A 16634-nucleotide genomic window follows, 5' to 3' on the forward strand; every position below is an offset into this window, starting at 1 on the left:
TTCCGAAGTGAAACCTACCTTTCCATGCAAATAACAAACTGCAACTTATACGTGCAGATATCTCTCAATCTTCATAAACGTTCGGAGAATATCGATCAATGGATAACGATAATTGCATTGTAATTTTCTTGCGAGTTCGTTGTTCAAAATTTATACCAGAGGCGAAATATTTTGACGGTGAGGTGAAATTATTTTTTTGTCGACTTAAATTACCGAATGAAATCTCAGAGTTGTGGAAAATCGATTATCAAGATGATAAAATCAACTTTACACCGATCGCCAAAATCATACACAAGAAGTGTTTTGGCCCACGTGATGGTGAAAAAAAAAAAAAACCGAACGGACGGATTTAATTTTGCAATAATGAGAGAATTTAGTACCGAAAAATATAATTGCTGGATCAATTCAACTGGACCGATGGGATAAGAATCGTGATACTTGTTCAGAGAAATCAGGTTTCGACGTCCGGACTTTGATGTAATAATAATTCTGGAAAAAATGTTTTGCATTTCAACGAGTTTGATGTGGACGAACATATAATTGCTGTTACGCAAAGTGGATGAAGGACGACGGTATTGGTAAGTAACGTAATAAAATTCTGAGAAATCCGTATCTTTAACGCGATTAACGAAAGTTCAGAGGAGTTATCATCTCAGAACTTGAAAAACGTTACAACTTTGTTAGCTTCAGCATTGAAATATGAAAGCATCGGTGAAAATATTATAAAAACTTACGTTGAGCGTGATCAACAAATGATTTTTCGATTGGATTTCGATTTATACCTTTTACACAAAACCTGCTCGCAATACTTTATAAATTTCACTTATCAATTTCCAGCAAGCTGAACGCTTATTTTGATAAGCATGTATCAAGCTGCTTCATTGGGAGATGCGCGACTGCAGCCGCACTTTTAATCGACGAATCTATAAACCCGAGTGAATGTTGCGTAGCTGGGCATCGAAACGACGTCAATAACCAACATCAAAACCCTGCAATCGAACCTATAAATCTGTATCTAATTTTTCAAATGCATCGACGCGGTGTTGGCGTATTTGCACGAAGGAAAAGTACAAGACGTTGGGTTATTCACGAGCAACAAGATAAATACGTAAATAGAACAGCGTACATATAAATGTAATCATATCTTGGGAGTCCAAAGATCAACGAAGCTATCAAAAACTCGGCCTTAAATAGCGCGAGCAAGTCTCCGTTAGTCAGTAATACGACGAGAACGATCGCCGTCAAGTGTAAAAATGGCACAGATTGTCGCTTTGCTACCGCTGCATCTGCTGTGTCAGTTGATCGCTCCGAATCCATCCTCAAACATTACGCACATCGGTGAGAGACTCGCGTCAATTTAATCAAATAACAAAGACGCAACGCGTGTTCGTCTTAAGGATATTTTCATAAGTGTAAAATCCTCGATTTCACAGGTACAATGACTATCGAGCAGCTGCAACAACAAATCGATTCGACGACCGGCGCCCCTTCCGTTAAGCACTTATTACTTCCGCCGGGCTACGTGGCTTATCCCAAAATCGGCGTCGCCTTCAAGGTTCACAGCGAAACCGCAACCTTTCGAAAAGCTGAAAACCAGTGCAGAAAGGAGGGCGGTCGCTTGGCGATAATAGACAGCCTTGACAAATTAAAGTATACATTATTCCTCAGTGAATCACTAGGAGAAGTTTTACGCGTGGGTCTTTTGGATGTTTTCGGCCAGGAACGGAACAGCATTGGAGCCAGTGAGTCTTTATCTAAACGCGCTTTTTCGTCCACGCGGATAACAAGCATTTTATAAAATCTTTCTCTCGATCATACAGGATCATACTTTGGCTTATCACGGAATGATCAGACGATCGATGGTGATTTGTGTATTGCAATAAAACCTGGTCCGAACGAATTGGGAAAATACGACTGCGACGATGAGAAAGACTTCATATGCGAGCTTCCGATTTCTCAGGAAAACTGAACTGTAAATAGTTAAATCGAGTGAAGGATCCACTGGCTACCCTGATTGTCGAAAATTACAAATTCACATCTCAATAATGGTAAATTGTGCACCGCGAGCGAAATCAAAGTTGAAATCCCGAAGCGAAGCCGAATAAAAATCATGCGGATGAGCATTCTCACGAGTCTCGGTGAAGGATATGGAATCAGATTGAAAAAAGGAAGCATCGTCGACGGCGTTCCTTTCAAACTTGAAACTCGGCGAGAGTTGAAAAATTGTGAAAAATACGATAGCCAGTAATATTAAATGTGTATTAGCAAGAATTTTCGATGAAACGTTGGTATGAATTTTAAATCGTATTTCAAGTTGAGGAGAAAAAATTTCTTTGGTAATTCTGATATTAAATAAAAAAAAAAAAAAAATACATTTCAAAAATACATTAAATTATCATGTACATTACGGGGTTGAGCGGTAATAATAAAAACGTTATCCACAAAGAAATCACTTGTATTATCAGCGTTACTTGTGTTGTTGTTTTTTTTCCTACCCATGTGAATTGTCGCAAAATCTTTTCTACCTTCACATCCGACACCTCATCTAACGTTCCATCCAAACGATTAATATTAAGCTGCAACATTTAGACTTCGGCTGGATGAGCGAAGTGACGATCTTCGAACAACGCCGGTTGGGACGATGATCGTTCGTACATGTGTCGGTCAAATATCAGCCGAATGAAGCGTCGTTTCGCTTTTGCGCCAGCGATCTCTCTCCTCGATGAAATTCGTTTCGTTTGCAGTGTAAGAAATTACAATTCCGAACAATTGTTACTCGCAGGTATTCAAACCTATGCGATCATCGATGTGTGCGGAGACCCGACACATCGGAGGATATCTGTTCCAACTCTTTGCCTGTTAACAGTTGAAAGTTTCGTTTGCTGTTCACGTTCAGCAAGTACGTTCTCCGACAGCATTAACGAAATGAACAAGCTACTCGCTTTGTGACTAATTTTTTTTCTACGAAGCCTCTGTTCGGCTGTCGGAAGCAATACTTTTGATAGAAAAGCGCACGAACATAGTTTACGCAATATTAACGTTCAGCTACATCGCTCAAAGTTGAAACTGAGTCGTCGCAAGTGAAAAAAAAAAATAGATATCGCGGGACGTTCGACAGAAGCGAAGCTTATAATTTAATTTCGATGTGGAGGTAAATTGTTTAATTTGAACAAATCAATTATATTGTACTGCTGATTTTTTATTATTTATTCTAAAGAAGCACAGATCGCAACACACTTTCAAAAACAAAAATTGAGGTCAAGTAAACCGCGTGTTTCTTATCAATCAATATACCTAAAACACACACACGCCGATCAAGCAAGCTGAAAAATATTTTCGGTACAGACGCAAGTCTCGAAGATAATCTTTTTTTGTAAAATGGTGCCAACGACAAGTTTGAGACTGCTTGAATTACAAAGTTTCAAGAATCTCTCGTCAAACAGTCGTTTGAATCACGTAGCCCGTTGCTCGATAAGCGAGGATAATATCGTCAGTTTATTTATTAATTTGTGCTTAATTTTCCGCGGTAATTCTTCGCACCGACCCTTCTACTACGTAAAACGCCGATAATCACACCTGACACTTTGGAATCGCCTTTGTTCGCCGTTTAATTGCCTTTTACATCACTCAGCGGCCGGACAGCCGCCTATAATTGGATTGTAAGAATACCCCGATCGATGTTCCAACTTCACGGAACAACGCGCCTCCTCATTCCCAATTTTATTGGTAGGTAATGGAGGAATATTCTAAAGAAGTTTTTTTTACCCATCAACCATTTATTTTTCAACTTTTTCCATTCGTAACGATCGATCACGAGACGACCGAATCCGTAGTTGGATTGTAAAATTCAAAGTGGGTTAAAAATCTGGCAGGAATTATGTCATTTTTGTAATTCGTGCGATTGGCAAAAATTCTTCTTCTTCTTCTTCTTCAAAAAATTAACCGGGGTGGAGGAAACAAAAACTGGAATTAATTGTTTTCCTCGAGGGTTTGAGGAGAGTTCAGTTTTTGTCGTTGTTCAAAAGTTGATGGAATTTTATACATAGGTATTACACGTCTGTATATATATACAAACGTGCCGTAAGCTACTTTCACGGCGTATTTCTCAAGCCACTCGTTTATACCCAACGAGTTTTAAAGGGGTGGAGAGAGAAAAAAGTGGAGCAGTAGGCACGGAGCCGTTATTAAAAAGTCAAAAACTCGCTTAAATAACAAATTAGGATAGCGCCGGTGTTCCTTGCCAAAAAGCGGAGGAGAAAAACGGCGACGAGAAAAAGTGAAGGAAAATAAGGGTGAGGGTAAAGATAAAGGAGCAATGCACTTTTGATCCCGAACCTGAAACGTCGCAAGCTTCGCATCCTTCGGCCAAGTCGAATTATCTTTCACGTTTCGTTACTTTCGTTTTCCTTTTCCTCTTTTCCGAGTCATCGTTTTGTGCTGTTTGTTTGTTTTTTTTCTTCTCTCTCCCTTTGCCAATCTCTCCGTATATTACACGTTTCAAAGGGATCACCGGCCGGCAAAAGTAACCGGTTTCGCTTCCCTCGGATGACACCGTTGCCCGGAGTTACACAATTCAACTTTTCCGTAATCTGAACCTGAACTTGACCGCTTTAGAAATATCTGAGAGACCTTCTCGCGCGTGTTTTACAAAGAATTAACGAGATGAACCGCGATTTTATCAAACTGATTGCGAGTGAAATTTTTTTTAACTCGTGTTTCTTTATCCTAAATTTGAAAACTACAACCGTTGCTAATCGTTATTGTTTCACTTTCTCCGTTAGTCTCTGCTTAAAATTCTCCGTCCTTTTTTTTTTTTTTTTTTTTTTTTTTTTTTTTTTTTTTTTTTTTTCCTAAGAGGAGTCGAATCAAAAGAAAAACAAACAGTTAATAATCGGAAATTAATCAATCATACTGATTACAGTATCGAAAGTGTTAAGGCAATCAAGAAAATTGGAGTAACCAAGATTGAATTTTTACCGAGTTCTTCAATCGATCGAGACAAATAACTTTTGTAAAATTATACGACACAGTATGAATGTTGAAACAACTTATTGCTCTGTTTCGAAATATATTCCGGTGATTGTAAATCCATGTCGCGAGTGATTTGTACGGAATTCGTTTACAAACGAACCAAGCTATTATTAATCAGATAATTAACTGCCAAACTATTTCGATAAATATCAAAAATTTGCAACTTTCTTTGCGTACCAGGGGTACAGTTTTCACCAAAACCAATCGTCAAAACATTTGATTCGGTAACCGATTCCACAAAGTACCTCTATCACAATGTATCCATTCTTGTTTACAATTCCGAATATAGACGGTAAATCTGATGAATCATTGAACAAAAACCTGACCAATAAACACGAATAGATTTTGATTGAGATTTATATTCATCCCCGGGGTTGAATTCAGGATTAGTATATGAAAATACGCGCGGAGTTGATTAAGGATAATTGAAACAAATCGTCTGCGGTTTGTATAACCCGCGTGCCGATACTTTTTAAAGGCTAATAAACTGTGAGTTAAATTTCACCCACCTCGCCGAGTTTTTTACCCTGCAGCGTGGTTAAAATATTTTTCATTGACATATCACGCGGATCGATGATAAAATTCATCATAGCGCAACGTAACGGCTAATCTTCGTTCTTCCTTACGCGTGGAGTGTTATATATACGAGAAGTACAAATGCTTCTGCATTATTCATATCTCAGATACTAGAAACAACAACGGAACTCACCCACAAAAATTAGATACGGCATTAAATACCGTTTGCCAACCACTCGCACCGTTACACCTTCGAATGTTTTATTCAGCCTGATTGGGAGCGAAAAATAGTAGAGCGGATAATAGACGAAGTGGATAAAAAAAAAAAAGTGGGCGGAGTGTTTTTATTGTTTTAACCTTCAGCCTCTCGTTTCTATTCACAGATATTATACGCTTGCGTAAAATAATGATACGATAAAAAAAAATTTCTTTGCCTCCGCTCTTAGGAGGAGACAAAGTTCGTTGTAACTTGAACAGTTTTTTTTTGCCAACCTCTTATCCTCTAATATAATCTCACAGGCACGTAACTTACGTTGAAACGTAGCTGCAGGGTTCCTCTGCCAGCCGACGAATCTTCGGGATCCATTAAGAACGTTCAATTTTTCACTACAGTTTTGCAATTACCGAACAGTTCTCGAACCTTCGGACCAGAGATTGAAGAGAGAGATGAAAAGAAAAGGAGAAAAAAAGAAAAAAGAAAAAAGAACAGCCAACGTTCAAAACTTTACGCTTACAATATCTCACTCGACTAGTAATCCCTGTGCGTATTCGTCTCGTTATCACTCATTGCTGTTATTATTATTGTGATTACGATTATGATTGTTGTTGTTGTTATTATTAATTAAAACCAGCTCATCTCTTCGCCTATGGGGTAAAATTTCGTGCTACAAGCGGTTACGAAAATTCTACATGCAAACTGTGCGCCAACGTTGGTTTATCATTGACGTAAATAAAAAGTATGAAACGAAAGCAATAAAATGTTGCATGACAAAAATAAACAACACTTGTCACGCGTGTATAAAACTGTATTGTTATACCCGACGACGAATCATACTGTAATAAGGAGAGCTGTACGATAATTAAGGTAAATGACGTTATATTTATAAATATTATTTTTTCGTCTTTCGACGACGGCAATTATCAATTATCGACCCTTGTCTAGATTTTAAAAACTTTTCGCGAGGTTACGACACGCTTCCGCGATTACGTTGCACGCCGATATAGTAGTAAAAAAAAAAAGAAAAAAAATATACAAATAAATAAATAAAATATATACGTACGAACAACAATTGACAATAAAAACATAAATATCCGGCTACGGTGGCGCCGCGACGTCGTTGTTAGAAAGCGAGGCGTCGCGTTTATAGTTTCCGGCGTATCACGCAAGGAAGCGGAGCAAGCGAGTAGAAATTGTCAATACTTGTTCGTCCGTTTCAGGGTTGCAGCAGCAGCTATCGATTTTGGTTCGAGACCACGCGTAGCGTTCCCGTCTCCGACGAGGAGGGTAACCTTGATTCCCTTTTGGAAAACGGAGTCGCCGGTGGGGGTTGAAAAATCGGCGGATGAGAATGAGAAGTCGGAAGTACGGAGACGAGAGCGGAAACCGAACCGCAATGGCTCGTTTCAACGACCGACAGTCGCAAGTAGGACTCGAGTGATACGCCGGCACGTGGATCGTCGGAGAGACGCGTCGAGATACTGCAGGGGCGATATTTTGGCGCCGCGTGAAACATCGGCTCGGTTATACGAGGAGAGCCGACGGGGTTTTTGGGGGTTGAAACCGACGTGGGAAGTAATGGGGGGGGGAGAGAAGGGATGCTGGGAGAGTCGCAACCCCGTCTTTACTCTACGTCTACGGACTCTACGGAGCAGGCGTGTTCAGACACGAGGATTCTTGCCCTGTGCCGAGCGAGTGGCTGAAACTACGTATGTGTGCGGGGGGATGATGGAAGTTGGACCGATTACAGCGAGGGGTTCGAACAACCCCCGGAAGTCGGACGAACAAACGATTTTTTGATGGAAAAAAAAAAAACGAGGCCGTACATCGACGACTCAAAGTTCAACGAAATTTCATGATATTTGGTCCAGATTTTTAAGCCTAGTCAATTTTTATACATTTGGAACACTTTTTTTTCATTTCCTTGTTCGAATGATGAAACTGGGAATGAAGAATGAAAATTTTTCACAGATATATGAACGAACATGAGTAAATTGATCGGAAAAAGAACATCAGATGTTGTTAAAAATGTGACATAAAAAATCAAGGAAAAATACGGAATGAGAAAAGCGAGGGAAACGAATTAATTTGATTTGCGAATAATTGTGTTTAAAAACAAAAAAAAAATTTGTCTCGCTATGAATGATCGCGCTGATGTAGGTATAGGTATACAATGTATAACAAAGAGCGGAAAATTGAACCTTCGTTAATACTCGGCACTGCGGGCAAACAATCCTGTGAATTACGTATCTCTGAAATGTATTTGCAGAGTCCACCGCACACGTACTTACATCAATCCTTCACGTTTGCGTCAAACATTCGCGCTGATTGACACGTTTCGGGGTAAAACGAGTTGCTGCGAATAAGCATCGAGTGTATATTTGCAATATCGTGATTTACCAGCCAGCCAGGCGAGTGTAATCATAATCATTAACACGACGTTTTCGCGGTCATTTTTCATTTACAGTTGATTCGATTCCGATGTTGGTGATATTTCATTTTTTCGTTTCATTTTTATTTTATTTTTTTTTTTTTCTATCTCATTGAATTAATGTGCCGCCGTTGTTTATTTCTCGGATAAATTCGCGGATGAATCGCGGCGAGGGTAAGAAAAAGAGTGAAAAAAAAAATAAAAAATAAAATAAAATGAAAAAAAATAAAGTGAAAAATCGTAACCTCGGGCGGACCGCGCGTAATTTTAATGGTAAAATTGAGCCCGACTTTACCGTCTCTAGCCCAGAGCGTGTGTTTCATCAGCAGCATACGTCAGAGTTCTCCTTTTCAGCCTGCTACCCGTTACAAAGGGTAAACTTAATTACTTGTAACTACTGCGACTTTGAGCGAGACTCGTCGTCGACTTAATGCGACCCCCCCGAAAAACGGCGTTGACGTTGCTTGTAGAAAAACCTTTGTTTTGGAAATAAATCACCCGAAAAGTTGGGAGGATTTTTTATTTTTTTCTTTCCTTCTTTCTTTTAAAACACAAGGGATTATTCGCAAGATAAAAGTTTAAGAATCTACCGGGTTTACAATCGAGTTGGAAAAGCGTCGAAACGATAAAGTTAAGAACAAGAAGTTTAGAATCAATTTTAGATTAACGAATCGTGGTAAGTTTTATTGTTAAAAGAAAACCACTCTCTATCTCTCGGGACAGATGATAATTGATGACTGTAAATTTTGATCGAAATAGTTTCAGAGCGATTTGTAAGATGAGCCGGTTTACGTTATCGAGTATACATATATATTATTTTTTTTCCTTTTCATTAAAAATTCAATCAAATAATGGGTTATTGTATTCGTGAACGAATTCCGCGAAAATTACCTGCGATAAATTTTTCATACCGTATGAATACATTTTCATGTATAAAGTGTAAGTTTACTTTACGCAAACCTGTATCGATTTCCCTCAAAATTGTTTTCTCGTCAATCCATGTATGTAGCAATAAAATTAGCCTATGATTTATTGAAATTTCATTATAAACGGTACCGACAATTTTTGGCATTTTGGCAAAAAGGCAGATTATTATGCGCCAAAATATACCCGAACTCTTTTATTGCAAGTAGTAATGACGAAAAATAATCCTTTTTTCGATTAAATCGATTGTTTTTCAAACTCGATTGAATATCAATTATCGTGACTGTCTTACTTACCAAGTAGTCTATTCGATACAATACGTGATAGGTAATAGAATATTTTCACCTGAAATTACAAATCGTCAAAAAAACTTTTCCCCTATGAAAACTACATACTGAAATTTACGAAATTTTGGCTTCATATGCAAAATTTCAAATAAAAAAAAAAAAAAAGAAAAAAGTAAGTACGAAATAATCGATGAAACGATTAATCTTCACCGATTCAATCGAGTCGTATTCGATTATTATTAGCTTACTGACAATCGCTAATTGCAAGTCACTTATTGCTTCGTTTGCTTTTTCGTATCGATAGTACGTCGTATTAACTCGATTACTTCATCTTGACCCAACGTTACTTACACTTATCCATTAATAATTCCGTAATTTTTTTTTATTCCCAACATTTTTTTCCCCGTTAGAAATAAATGACCCGTGGCATCCCCTAATCGAGCCTTTCGGGCTTAAAATCGGACGATACGACGATACGACGTAGGCATGAATTTCGCGGCTGGTTCCATCAGGCCTATTGTTCTACAAATGCCTTCTAGATTCGGAGGGTTTGGCATTCCCGAGTACACTTAACCCGATTTCTCGACCATTAACCAATCCTCTCGAAATCCGCCCCCTTCCCTCCCGCCCTCCCTTCCTCCCTCCCTTCCTCCCTCCCTCTCGACTCTCCTACAGTAATATTCTTGAATATGAATGTCGAGTGAAAATGGCCAATTTTTGGCGAAGCAAAGAATGAACGGGATCTGCTTTAAGGGGCATAAAATTGAAGAACCCTTCGCTCGGAAATACCAAACGAAGGAGGAGGGGGGGGGTTTGATAATTAACACTTGGTGAACCTTGGCAGCACGGACGGCTTGATGATGACGATGATGATGATGATGATGATTTAGTTCGCGTGTTACGAGATCGTTTCGAGAGGCAAGTACGTTTTCATGTATATTAGGTATAGATTATATTGCCAGTGTTTCCTGCCTACGGTTATAAGGTAACTATACGCAAACAAGACACGCACAAGTATAATGCACAGGTTGTGATCCAAGACTAAGTTTTCATACCGACAAACATGAATTTTATCACATAGAAATAGGTGTGTCGCTTATCTACATTAAAAAAAAAAAAAAGAAAATTGACGAATAGTCCGAAGCATGCGAACGCGTTAATTTCTACCACCGAGAGGTATGAATAAAATTAGGAAAAAAAAAAAAAAAAACAGAACAACAAAAAACCAAAAGAAGAAGAAAGAAGAAGAAAACTCGAGTGTAATTTATTTCTTCTTTTATTACGTCGCATTTGATTTTTTAAGCAAAAAAAATATGCCAACGAAGAGCGACGGAAATGAGATTAAAAAAAAACACGGTGTGTTACGCACAAAAATAAGTTACCCCCATGTTGGAATTATTTCAAAAAGAAACGCTTACGAATGAGAGAAGAAAAAAATCGAAGACATGAATTCACGGATGAACTTTGCGATTTCATACCAGAATATTAACCTTGACGGTAATTTCGTATGCCAAGAAACGAGAATCGCAGCTACCGTAGATGAATGAGTGAAAGAAAATGAAGTAGGCTACGATAAAGCCGGTTCGAGAAAAGAAAAAAAAGAAAAATTAACAAAACAATTGCGTCCACTTTTGGCTTATACGTTCGTTGGAATATTTACTACTGATTCGATTAATATCCGCACTGTTAGCGCCACTGCATACAGAAAGATGTATTAATTATTGCCAATTTGTTACGTATAACGATTACAGATCGATTAGATTAGCGGCAGAATTTGAAAGTTGATTCGAAACGCACACCTGCATACGAATAGCAGGAAACGATTCTATTCAGCCTCTCGCTCGCTACTTTATCTCCCTCTCTCTCTCTCTCTCTCTCTCTCTCTCTCTCTCTCTCTCTCTCTTTTTCCTCCTCCTCTCCGTCTCCTCCGTGCAAGCTCTGCGCCCCGTGCACGCCTCGTCTTCCGAATCGGAAATCAATAACAGGCGCCACCGTAACAACTCATTGTTTTGACTAACCGCTAATGACATTGAATACCACCTTTGACTACCTGATGATTCCACCTGTAGGTGGTGAAATTATTCCAAAACTTACAGTTCGACTTGGACGCTGAAATTTCCAAAGGGGGTCAATGTCGAGGGCTGTATTGCGCTGGAGGGACGAAGAAAGAGGGCAATAAAATAGGGACTGGGAAAGGAGGTGAAAAAATCACGGGACGATCTCGCTGCTTGCAAAACTGTCAATTTTTCCAAACTCATAATCGAACCATCGGCTGAATTTAAACGCTCCAAGGTCAAATTCAAGGGTTGGTATACGACGGGGTACAGGATCGAGTAAAAGAACCACCCTCTGTGATAGGCGTGGCTCGAATTTAAGGTCCCGATCGCTTAAAGCTCTCTAGCGAATCGCGATTAAAGCTCTCGGATGTGTTTTTGCCTGTAACAAGTCGAAGAGCTTCGACGAGCTTGCGATAGATGGCGGCGAAGAGTCGCGAGGGTTGGGAAGGGGTGAAGAGTTGTTTTTGCGGCGGGTAGATTATCGGCGAACTCAGGATCCCATCCTTCGGTCGGTAAGGAAGATTTTCGTCGAGGATGTTTTACCGGCGGGTAAAGAAGGAAGGAAGGAAGGAAGGGATGAAAGAAAAAATTATCAACTCGAGGAAAGCGTTACTACTTACCCTCTGCTTCTCGAGGAGCTGTAGAATCTCGTCGACGTCACCGACGACGACGGCTTGCTGACGGAGCATGTCTTCCTCGACGGTCAGCCAGTCGCGTATCTGAAAATAAAAGCAAAGACCCCACGAATTATGACAATGAACATACGTTGGAATCGAGGGGCGATTCGTAAAAGAAGACGTTCAACGATTTCCGCAACTTTTAACCGACCGAAAGGAAATACGCTGACGTGTTTATTACCACCGGATATTAACGGAAAATTTCCTATCCGCCTGTCCGACCGAACGATGTGAATGGAAATGGGCCGATCGCATTTTCAACGACGTTCGAAAGATTAATGACGACGATTATGCCGATGGAGTTTCCGACAGCCGGCTTCGAGTGCCTTCGACGAATTCAAAGCGCGTGGAAACTTTTTAACCCGTGAAAATGTGCGAATGGTGTTCACGTTCGGCGAGAGAGAGAGAAAGAAAGAGAGAGAGATTTCGCGGTTTGAAATCTGTTTTTTAGAGATCAGGTAAATACAACGGAGTGAAAATTCCTGATCGAACGATGCAAAGGAGCGAAATTTACTCGCATTGAAATCCGGGGTGAGAATGAGAGGGGAAAACGTTCTAAAATCGAAATTCAGGGATTCGGTGACATGTCGAAGTTGGCAACGTTACAGTAACGATTCATCTTGACCGAGAAACTTTTGAATTGTTTGAAATTCGGCAAATCGGAACAAAGCAAGACACACTCGTATTTCGAAATCCAAGTTTTAGAAAAGTGATCTCGAAAATTGAGAACGAGTGAATTTCTTTCCAACGTATCGTTACGATAACCTTACCAACTTCTGGATTGCCGAGGATGAGAATATTTTCGGATCGAACGACCAAACCAAGGGACGCCTGCTGCCTCTAGGAACGGCGTCGAATCTCTCGGGGGGATTAAGAATCGTAAGTTTCGATTGAGAGGGTTCAGACAGGCGGCGGTGTAGCGTAATATCGAACTAAATCACAGCGGTGAGGTTTCATTTCAACTTTACAATTGAGTCCTTCTCGAATAAGGGGGACGGAGTGGAAAGTTCGAAGGGGAGACGACGAACGACCTTGACTGAAAGCCCTGAAAACCTTCAAGGTCGCCTCTAATTTTCTTTCATCTACCACGTTGTTGGTGGTGAGTGAAAGTATTTTCACGATATCACGCGATTCGATTCTGCAGAAAGAAATTCATCACATTACAGTCTTCGATTTTGAGTTCGAAAGAAATTAATGAACCCTACAAGCGAATAACACATACTCCGCATACTTCCGTTTAAATTATTTTTCCTGTATCGTCGATTACCTCAAAATACGACTAGTAGTATTCGTAGTTGATTGTACTGAAAACAATCTCACAATAATAAAATTGTAACTTGAACCGCGAGTTTTTCCTTCTACTTTTACTTTCTTCCTTGTAATACTCTGACAAAGCGTATGTTTACAACGAAAAGCGAGGACACGGTCAAGCGGTAAATGTTATCGCATGACCTGATAATCCGCGGTCACTTCGCATAAGTATCTAACCGTGCGTTGCTTTCTTCGCTGTCAAGGCAAAAAATCATTGCGTTTGTGAAGAAGATATCGAAAATTTTATCATTACATGATTTAAATTTTATCCAGAGCAAATGTCAAGCGTAAGGAAAATAACTATGCGGCAATTAAGACCTTACGGAATAACGAAGCGTTATTAACTGACTTGTTTTCTTCATTTCGTTCGAGTTGAAATCAAGAAGTCGTATCAGCTGAGTTGGACCCGTAAGCTTTCAAGTTTCCGGATCATTGACTTTGACTTTATCTTGCGTGTGTTTCACGAGATTTATAGAAATTGTTGAGTGAAATGATAAAACCTTTCGTCGCCAAATTCGCATTACTTTCTGGCACTGTTATGACCTTGAACAATCGGACAAGGAATATATTTTTCACGGTAGTGCAGAGTGTAAAAGATCAGTCATTAATGGTACCCGAACTTGCTACTGAGCATCGACGAACTTCGGTAATTTCGTATCTAATTAAATAACGTCTCTTTATCGCGGGTCTTTCCTGAACACGGAGGTTAAAAGATCACGGTAATCCGAAAGCGGTAACGCGCAGAAACTTGCAGTCGCGCGAAGTAGTGGGGTTATCTCCAGTTCCGTGGATTATAAAAAGGGAAGCGTCAACCGAGAAAGTCAGTGAGTACCGAACAACGACACGTGTCACTTTGAAAATGGGTTCGTCATCAATGTCTCCGTGTCTCCACGTAGCGAGCTTCATCGCTATTCTGGGACTTTTCATCTCGACAGAGGCTCGTGTCGATCAAGTCGGTAAGTGAATACCGTTGATTTCGAAAAAATTGCAAAAGGTCTGCCAGAGTGATTGAAATTAAAGGCGCGTGTCAGTTCAAACCAGGTTCATCGCGCAAGGCTACACCATGTGCATGGGCAACACCGTCGCTTACAAGGTTCACAACGAACCGCGGACCTGGCACGAAGCGGTGCAAGTTTGCAGAGGCGAAGGAGCTCGCCTGGCGATAATCGACAGCTACGAGAAGGTTCGAGTCATCGGCGGAATGAAGCCGTTCAACGCCTACGTCTGGGTCGGAGTGTCGCGATCGGATTCGCAGCATCCTTGGATAACGGCGGACGAAGGTAAGTGCCCGATGACCGAATCCGAGGATTCGCGATCCCTGACTAATTAATTCGCGACTCCCTCCGCCAGGCGCCTTGATGAACAACGTTCCTTGGGCACCGACGAAACCTTCGGGCCCTTACAACTGCCTCACCGTCCGAGGGTGCAACCGGGGATTGAGCAACGAGGACTGCAGCCAGCGAAAGGGATTCGTCTGCGAAGGGGTGATGATAGGCTCGAAACCCGAATTAGTGTGATTAGGTCAGCTTGAATGAATTGGCTGACTGATGTCGTTGACACGAAAACTGGTATCATGATGATTTATACTTTACAATTTAACCATATCGTTAAACCTTGACATGTATATTCAAATTCTATAACCTAACCTTTTCAATTCTACAAGTGTGATGCTTCAAGATCTCTGGTTTCATAAGTATCACAAGTAGAACTCATAGCTTGAATTAATTAAGACGAGTCGGTCAGAAGTACTTAATTTGTTACTTTATCATTACTAATCGGAAAACAGAAACGATCTTTGTAAACTGACACGAGAAAGTGAGATAATACCGACACTGTATGCGGATGTTGAAGCAAATAATAATCTGAAAAACAATAAAAAATTTGTAAACTAATTGGAATAAACATAAGATAGATAGATTCCTACATGTAGTAGCGTTTGTGTTATGATGGGTTTTTTCTCTTATCGAAAACAATAACTGGGCAAAACAGTCAAAGACTGATTACGACCTCGACTACAGGACGTAATTCATTATCTACGAAGTATATTTACGGCGTAAGGCCTGCCTCAACAGATAACCCAGTCATCTGTAACCGGGGATAGTTTATCTACATTACTTGCGTAAAAAAGTCACGATTGCTCTGATAAGATGGATCACCAGAATCACACACGTGCCTCAATGAACAACCTCCTCGAGTCCGAATGTAATCGCAACGAGGTAAACGACCGTTAACCCAAGTTAAGACTGTAAATAACTCGTCTCGGATAAATGAGCTTAAACGAGTCACTTGATTCGGTGTAATCAATATTCTTCATGCCTATCTCAATGAATACAAAGTCGCTTATCGACTCGACCTGACCCAAGGATTTTAACTTATCAAGAACATTTATCGTACGTAATGGCTCTGAGCAATCGTGCGACTGAATGGGAATCCCGTCTGAATAAACAGACTGTTGAACTTTCACCCGAAGCTTTAGTAAAAACCTCGCGATAAAAATTTCATCGCATAATTTCGAGTGCAGCTCAATTGCCGATCGTTTGATATTTTGACAATTCACAGTTTTTACCATTCTGTGGTGGATTATAAATGGTAGGTCTGAACGAGGGATGAGCATCGAAAGATCAGTATCGATATTAAGATAATATCGTAGACAAAACATCGATATTTTTCCCCACCAATTTGAATGAGTTTACGAACCCCATGACTAGAAAGTAAGAGAGAAGGAGATGAAATTTCGGAAAACAAAGTTGGGCTGGGTTTCATTAGTTATATTTTTTATTAGTTTAATAGCTAGTGTAGTAACAATTTCTGCCGCTTGCCCCATTCGTGTTCTTTGGTTGTTCAAATATTATGATTATTAAGCATTGACCAGTCGTTGATAGCTGCCATCGTCCCTGGTCTGAACTTTGACCCCGAATTTTGTATTCGTCAAAAATGCTCGCGAATCTACGGATACGAGTGAAAATTTGCACCGAGTTGAAGGGAGGATGAAAAGAAGAAGAAGAAGAAGAAGAAGAAAAAGAAGAAGCGGAAAATAATCGATCAGAGGAAAATTTAGACGGGTAGTTTTTTATGACTCCCAACGGAGAAAGTGGCGGAAGGGGATGAAGCGGAGAAGTTCTACCCGTAACGGTGACGACCCTTGGCCCAAAACCTGGACCACCCGGTCGAAGATACATCTAC

The 16634-nt window shown here is 40.1% G+C and overlaps 3 protein-coding genes across 12 annotated transcripts in view; 2 read left to right on the top strand and 1 right to left on the bottom strand.

Moving 5' to 3' along the window:
• LOC107224485 (dystrophin, isoforms A/C/F/G/H) overlaps nucleotides 1-16634 on the bottom strand; it is a 325712-nt gene that overhangs the window by 223753 nt on the left and 85325 nt on the right. For all 10 annotated transcript variants that reach the window (XM_046745769.1, XM_046745771.1, XM_046745770.1 and 7 more), the window contains one exon: nucleotides 12084-12182. In XM_046745769.1, coding sequence (XP_046601725.1) covers nucleotides 12084-12182 — 99 coding nt within the window. The remainder of the gene's footprint in view (nucleotides 1-12083; nucleotides 12183-16634) is intronic.
• LOC107224488 lies at nucleotides 1205-2393 on the top strand. Its single transcript, XM_046745797.1, has 3 exons — nucleotides 1205-1338; nucleotides 1434-1742; nucleotides 1821-2393. The coding sequence occupies exons 1-3, from the start codon at nucleotides 1254-1256 to the stop codon at nucleotides 1967-1969; spliced, it is 543 nt and encodes a 180-aa protein (XP_046601753.1). The 5' UTR covers nucleotides 1205-1253; the 3' UTR covers nucleotides 1970-2393.
• On the top strand, nucleotides 14287-15374 carry LOC107224491 (CD209 antigen-like protein E). Its single transcript, XM_015664560.2, has 3 exons — nucleotides 14287-14407; nucleotides 14483-14731; nucleotides 14802-15374. The coding sequence occupies exons 1-3, from the start codon at nucleotides 14311-14313 to the stop codon at nucleotides 14966-14968; spliced, it is 513 nt and encodes a 170-aa protein (XP_015520046.2). The 5' UTR covers nucleotides 14287-14310; the 3' UTR covers nucleotides 14969-15374.

The sequence above is a fragment of the Neodiprion lecontei genome, chromosome 7 (genome assembly GCF_021901455.1).
Source record: "Neodiprion lecontei isolate iyNeoLeco1 chromosome 7, iyNeoLeco1.1, whole genome shotgun sequence".
Classification (NCBI taxonomy): domain Eukaryota; kingdom Metazoa; phylum Arthropoda; class Insecta; order Hymenoptera; family Diprionidae; genus Neodiprion; species Neodiprion lecontei.

Excerpts from the sequence above, each read along its gene's own strand:
- LOC107224488 (XM_046745797.1), top strand. The coding sequence starts at position 1,254 with ATGGCACAGATTGTCGCTTTGCTACCGCTGCATCTGCTGTGTCAGTTG. Across the intron at positions 1,339-1,433 it reads CTCAAACATTACGCACATCG|GTACAATGACTATCGAGCAG; the intron begins GTGAGAGACTCG and ends TCGATTTCACAG. Across the intron at positions 1,743-1,820 it reads ACGGAACAGCATTGGAGCCA|GATCATACTTTGGCTTATCA; the intron begins GTGAGTCTTTAT and ends TCGATCATACAG.
- LOC107224491 (XM_015664560.2), top strand. The coding sequence starts at position 14,311 with ATGGGTTCGTCATCAATGTCTCCGTGTCTCCACGTAGCGAGCTTCATC. Across the intron at positions 14,408-14,482 it reads GGCTCGTGTCGATCAAGTCG|TTCAAACCAGGTTCATCGCG; the intron begins GTAAGTGAATAC and ends GGCGCGTGTCAG. Across the intron at positions 14,732-14,801 it reads TTGGATAACGGCGGACGAAG|GCGCCTTGATGAACAACGTT; the intron begins GTAAGTGCCCGA and ends TCCCTCCGCCAG.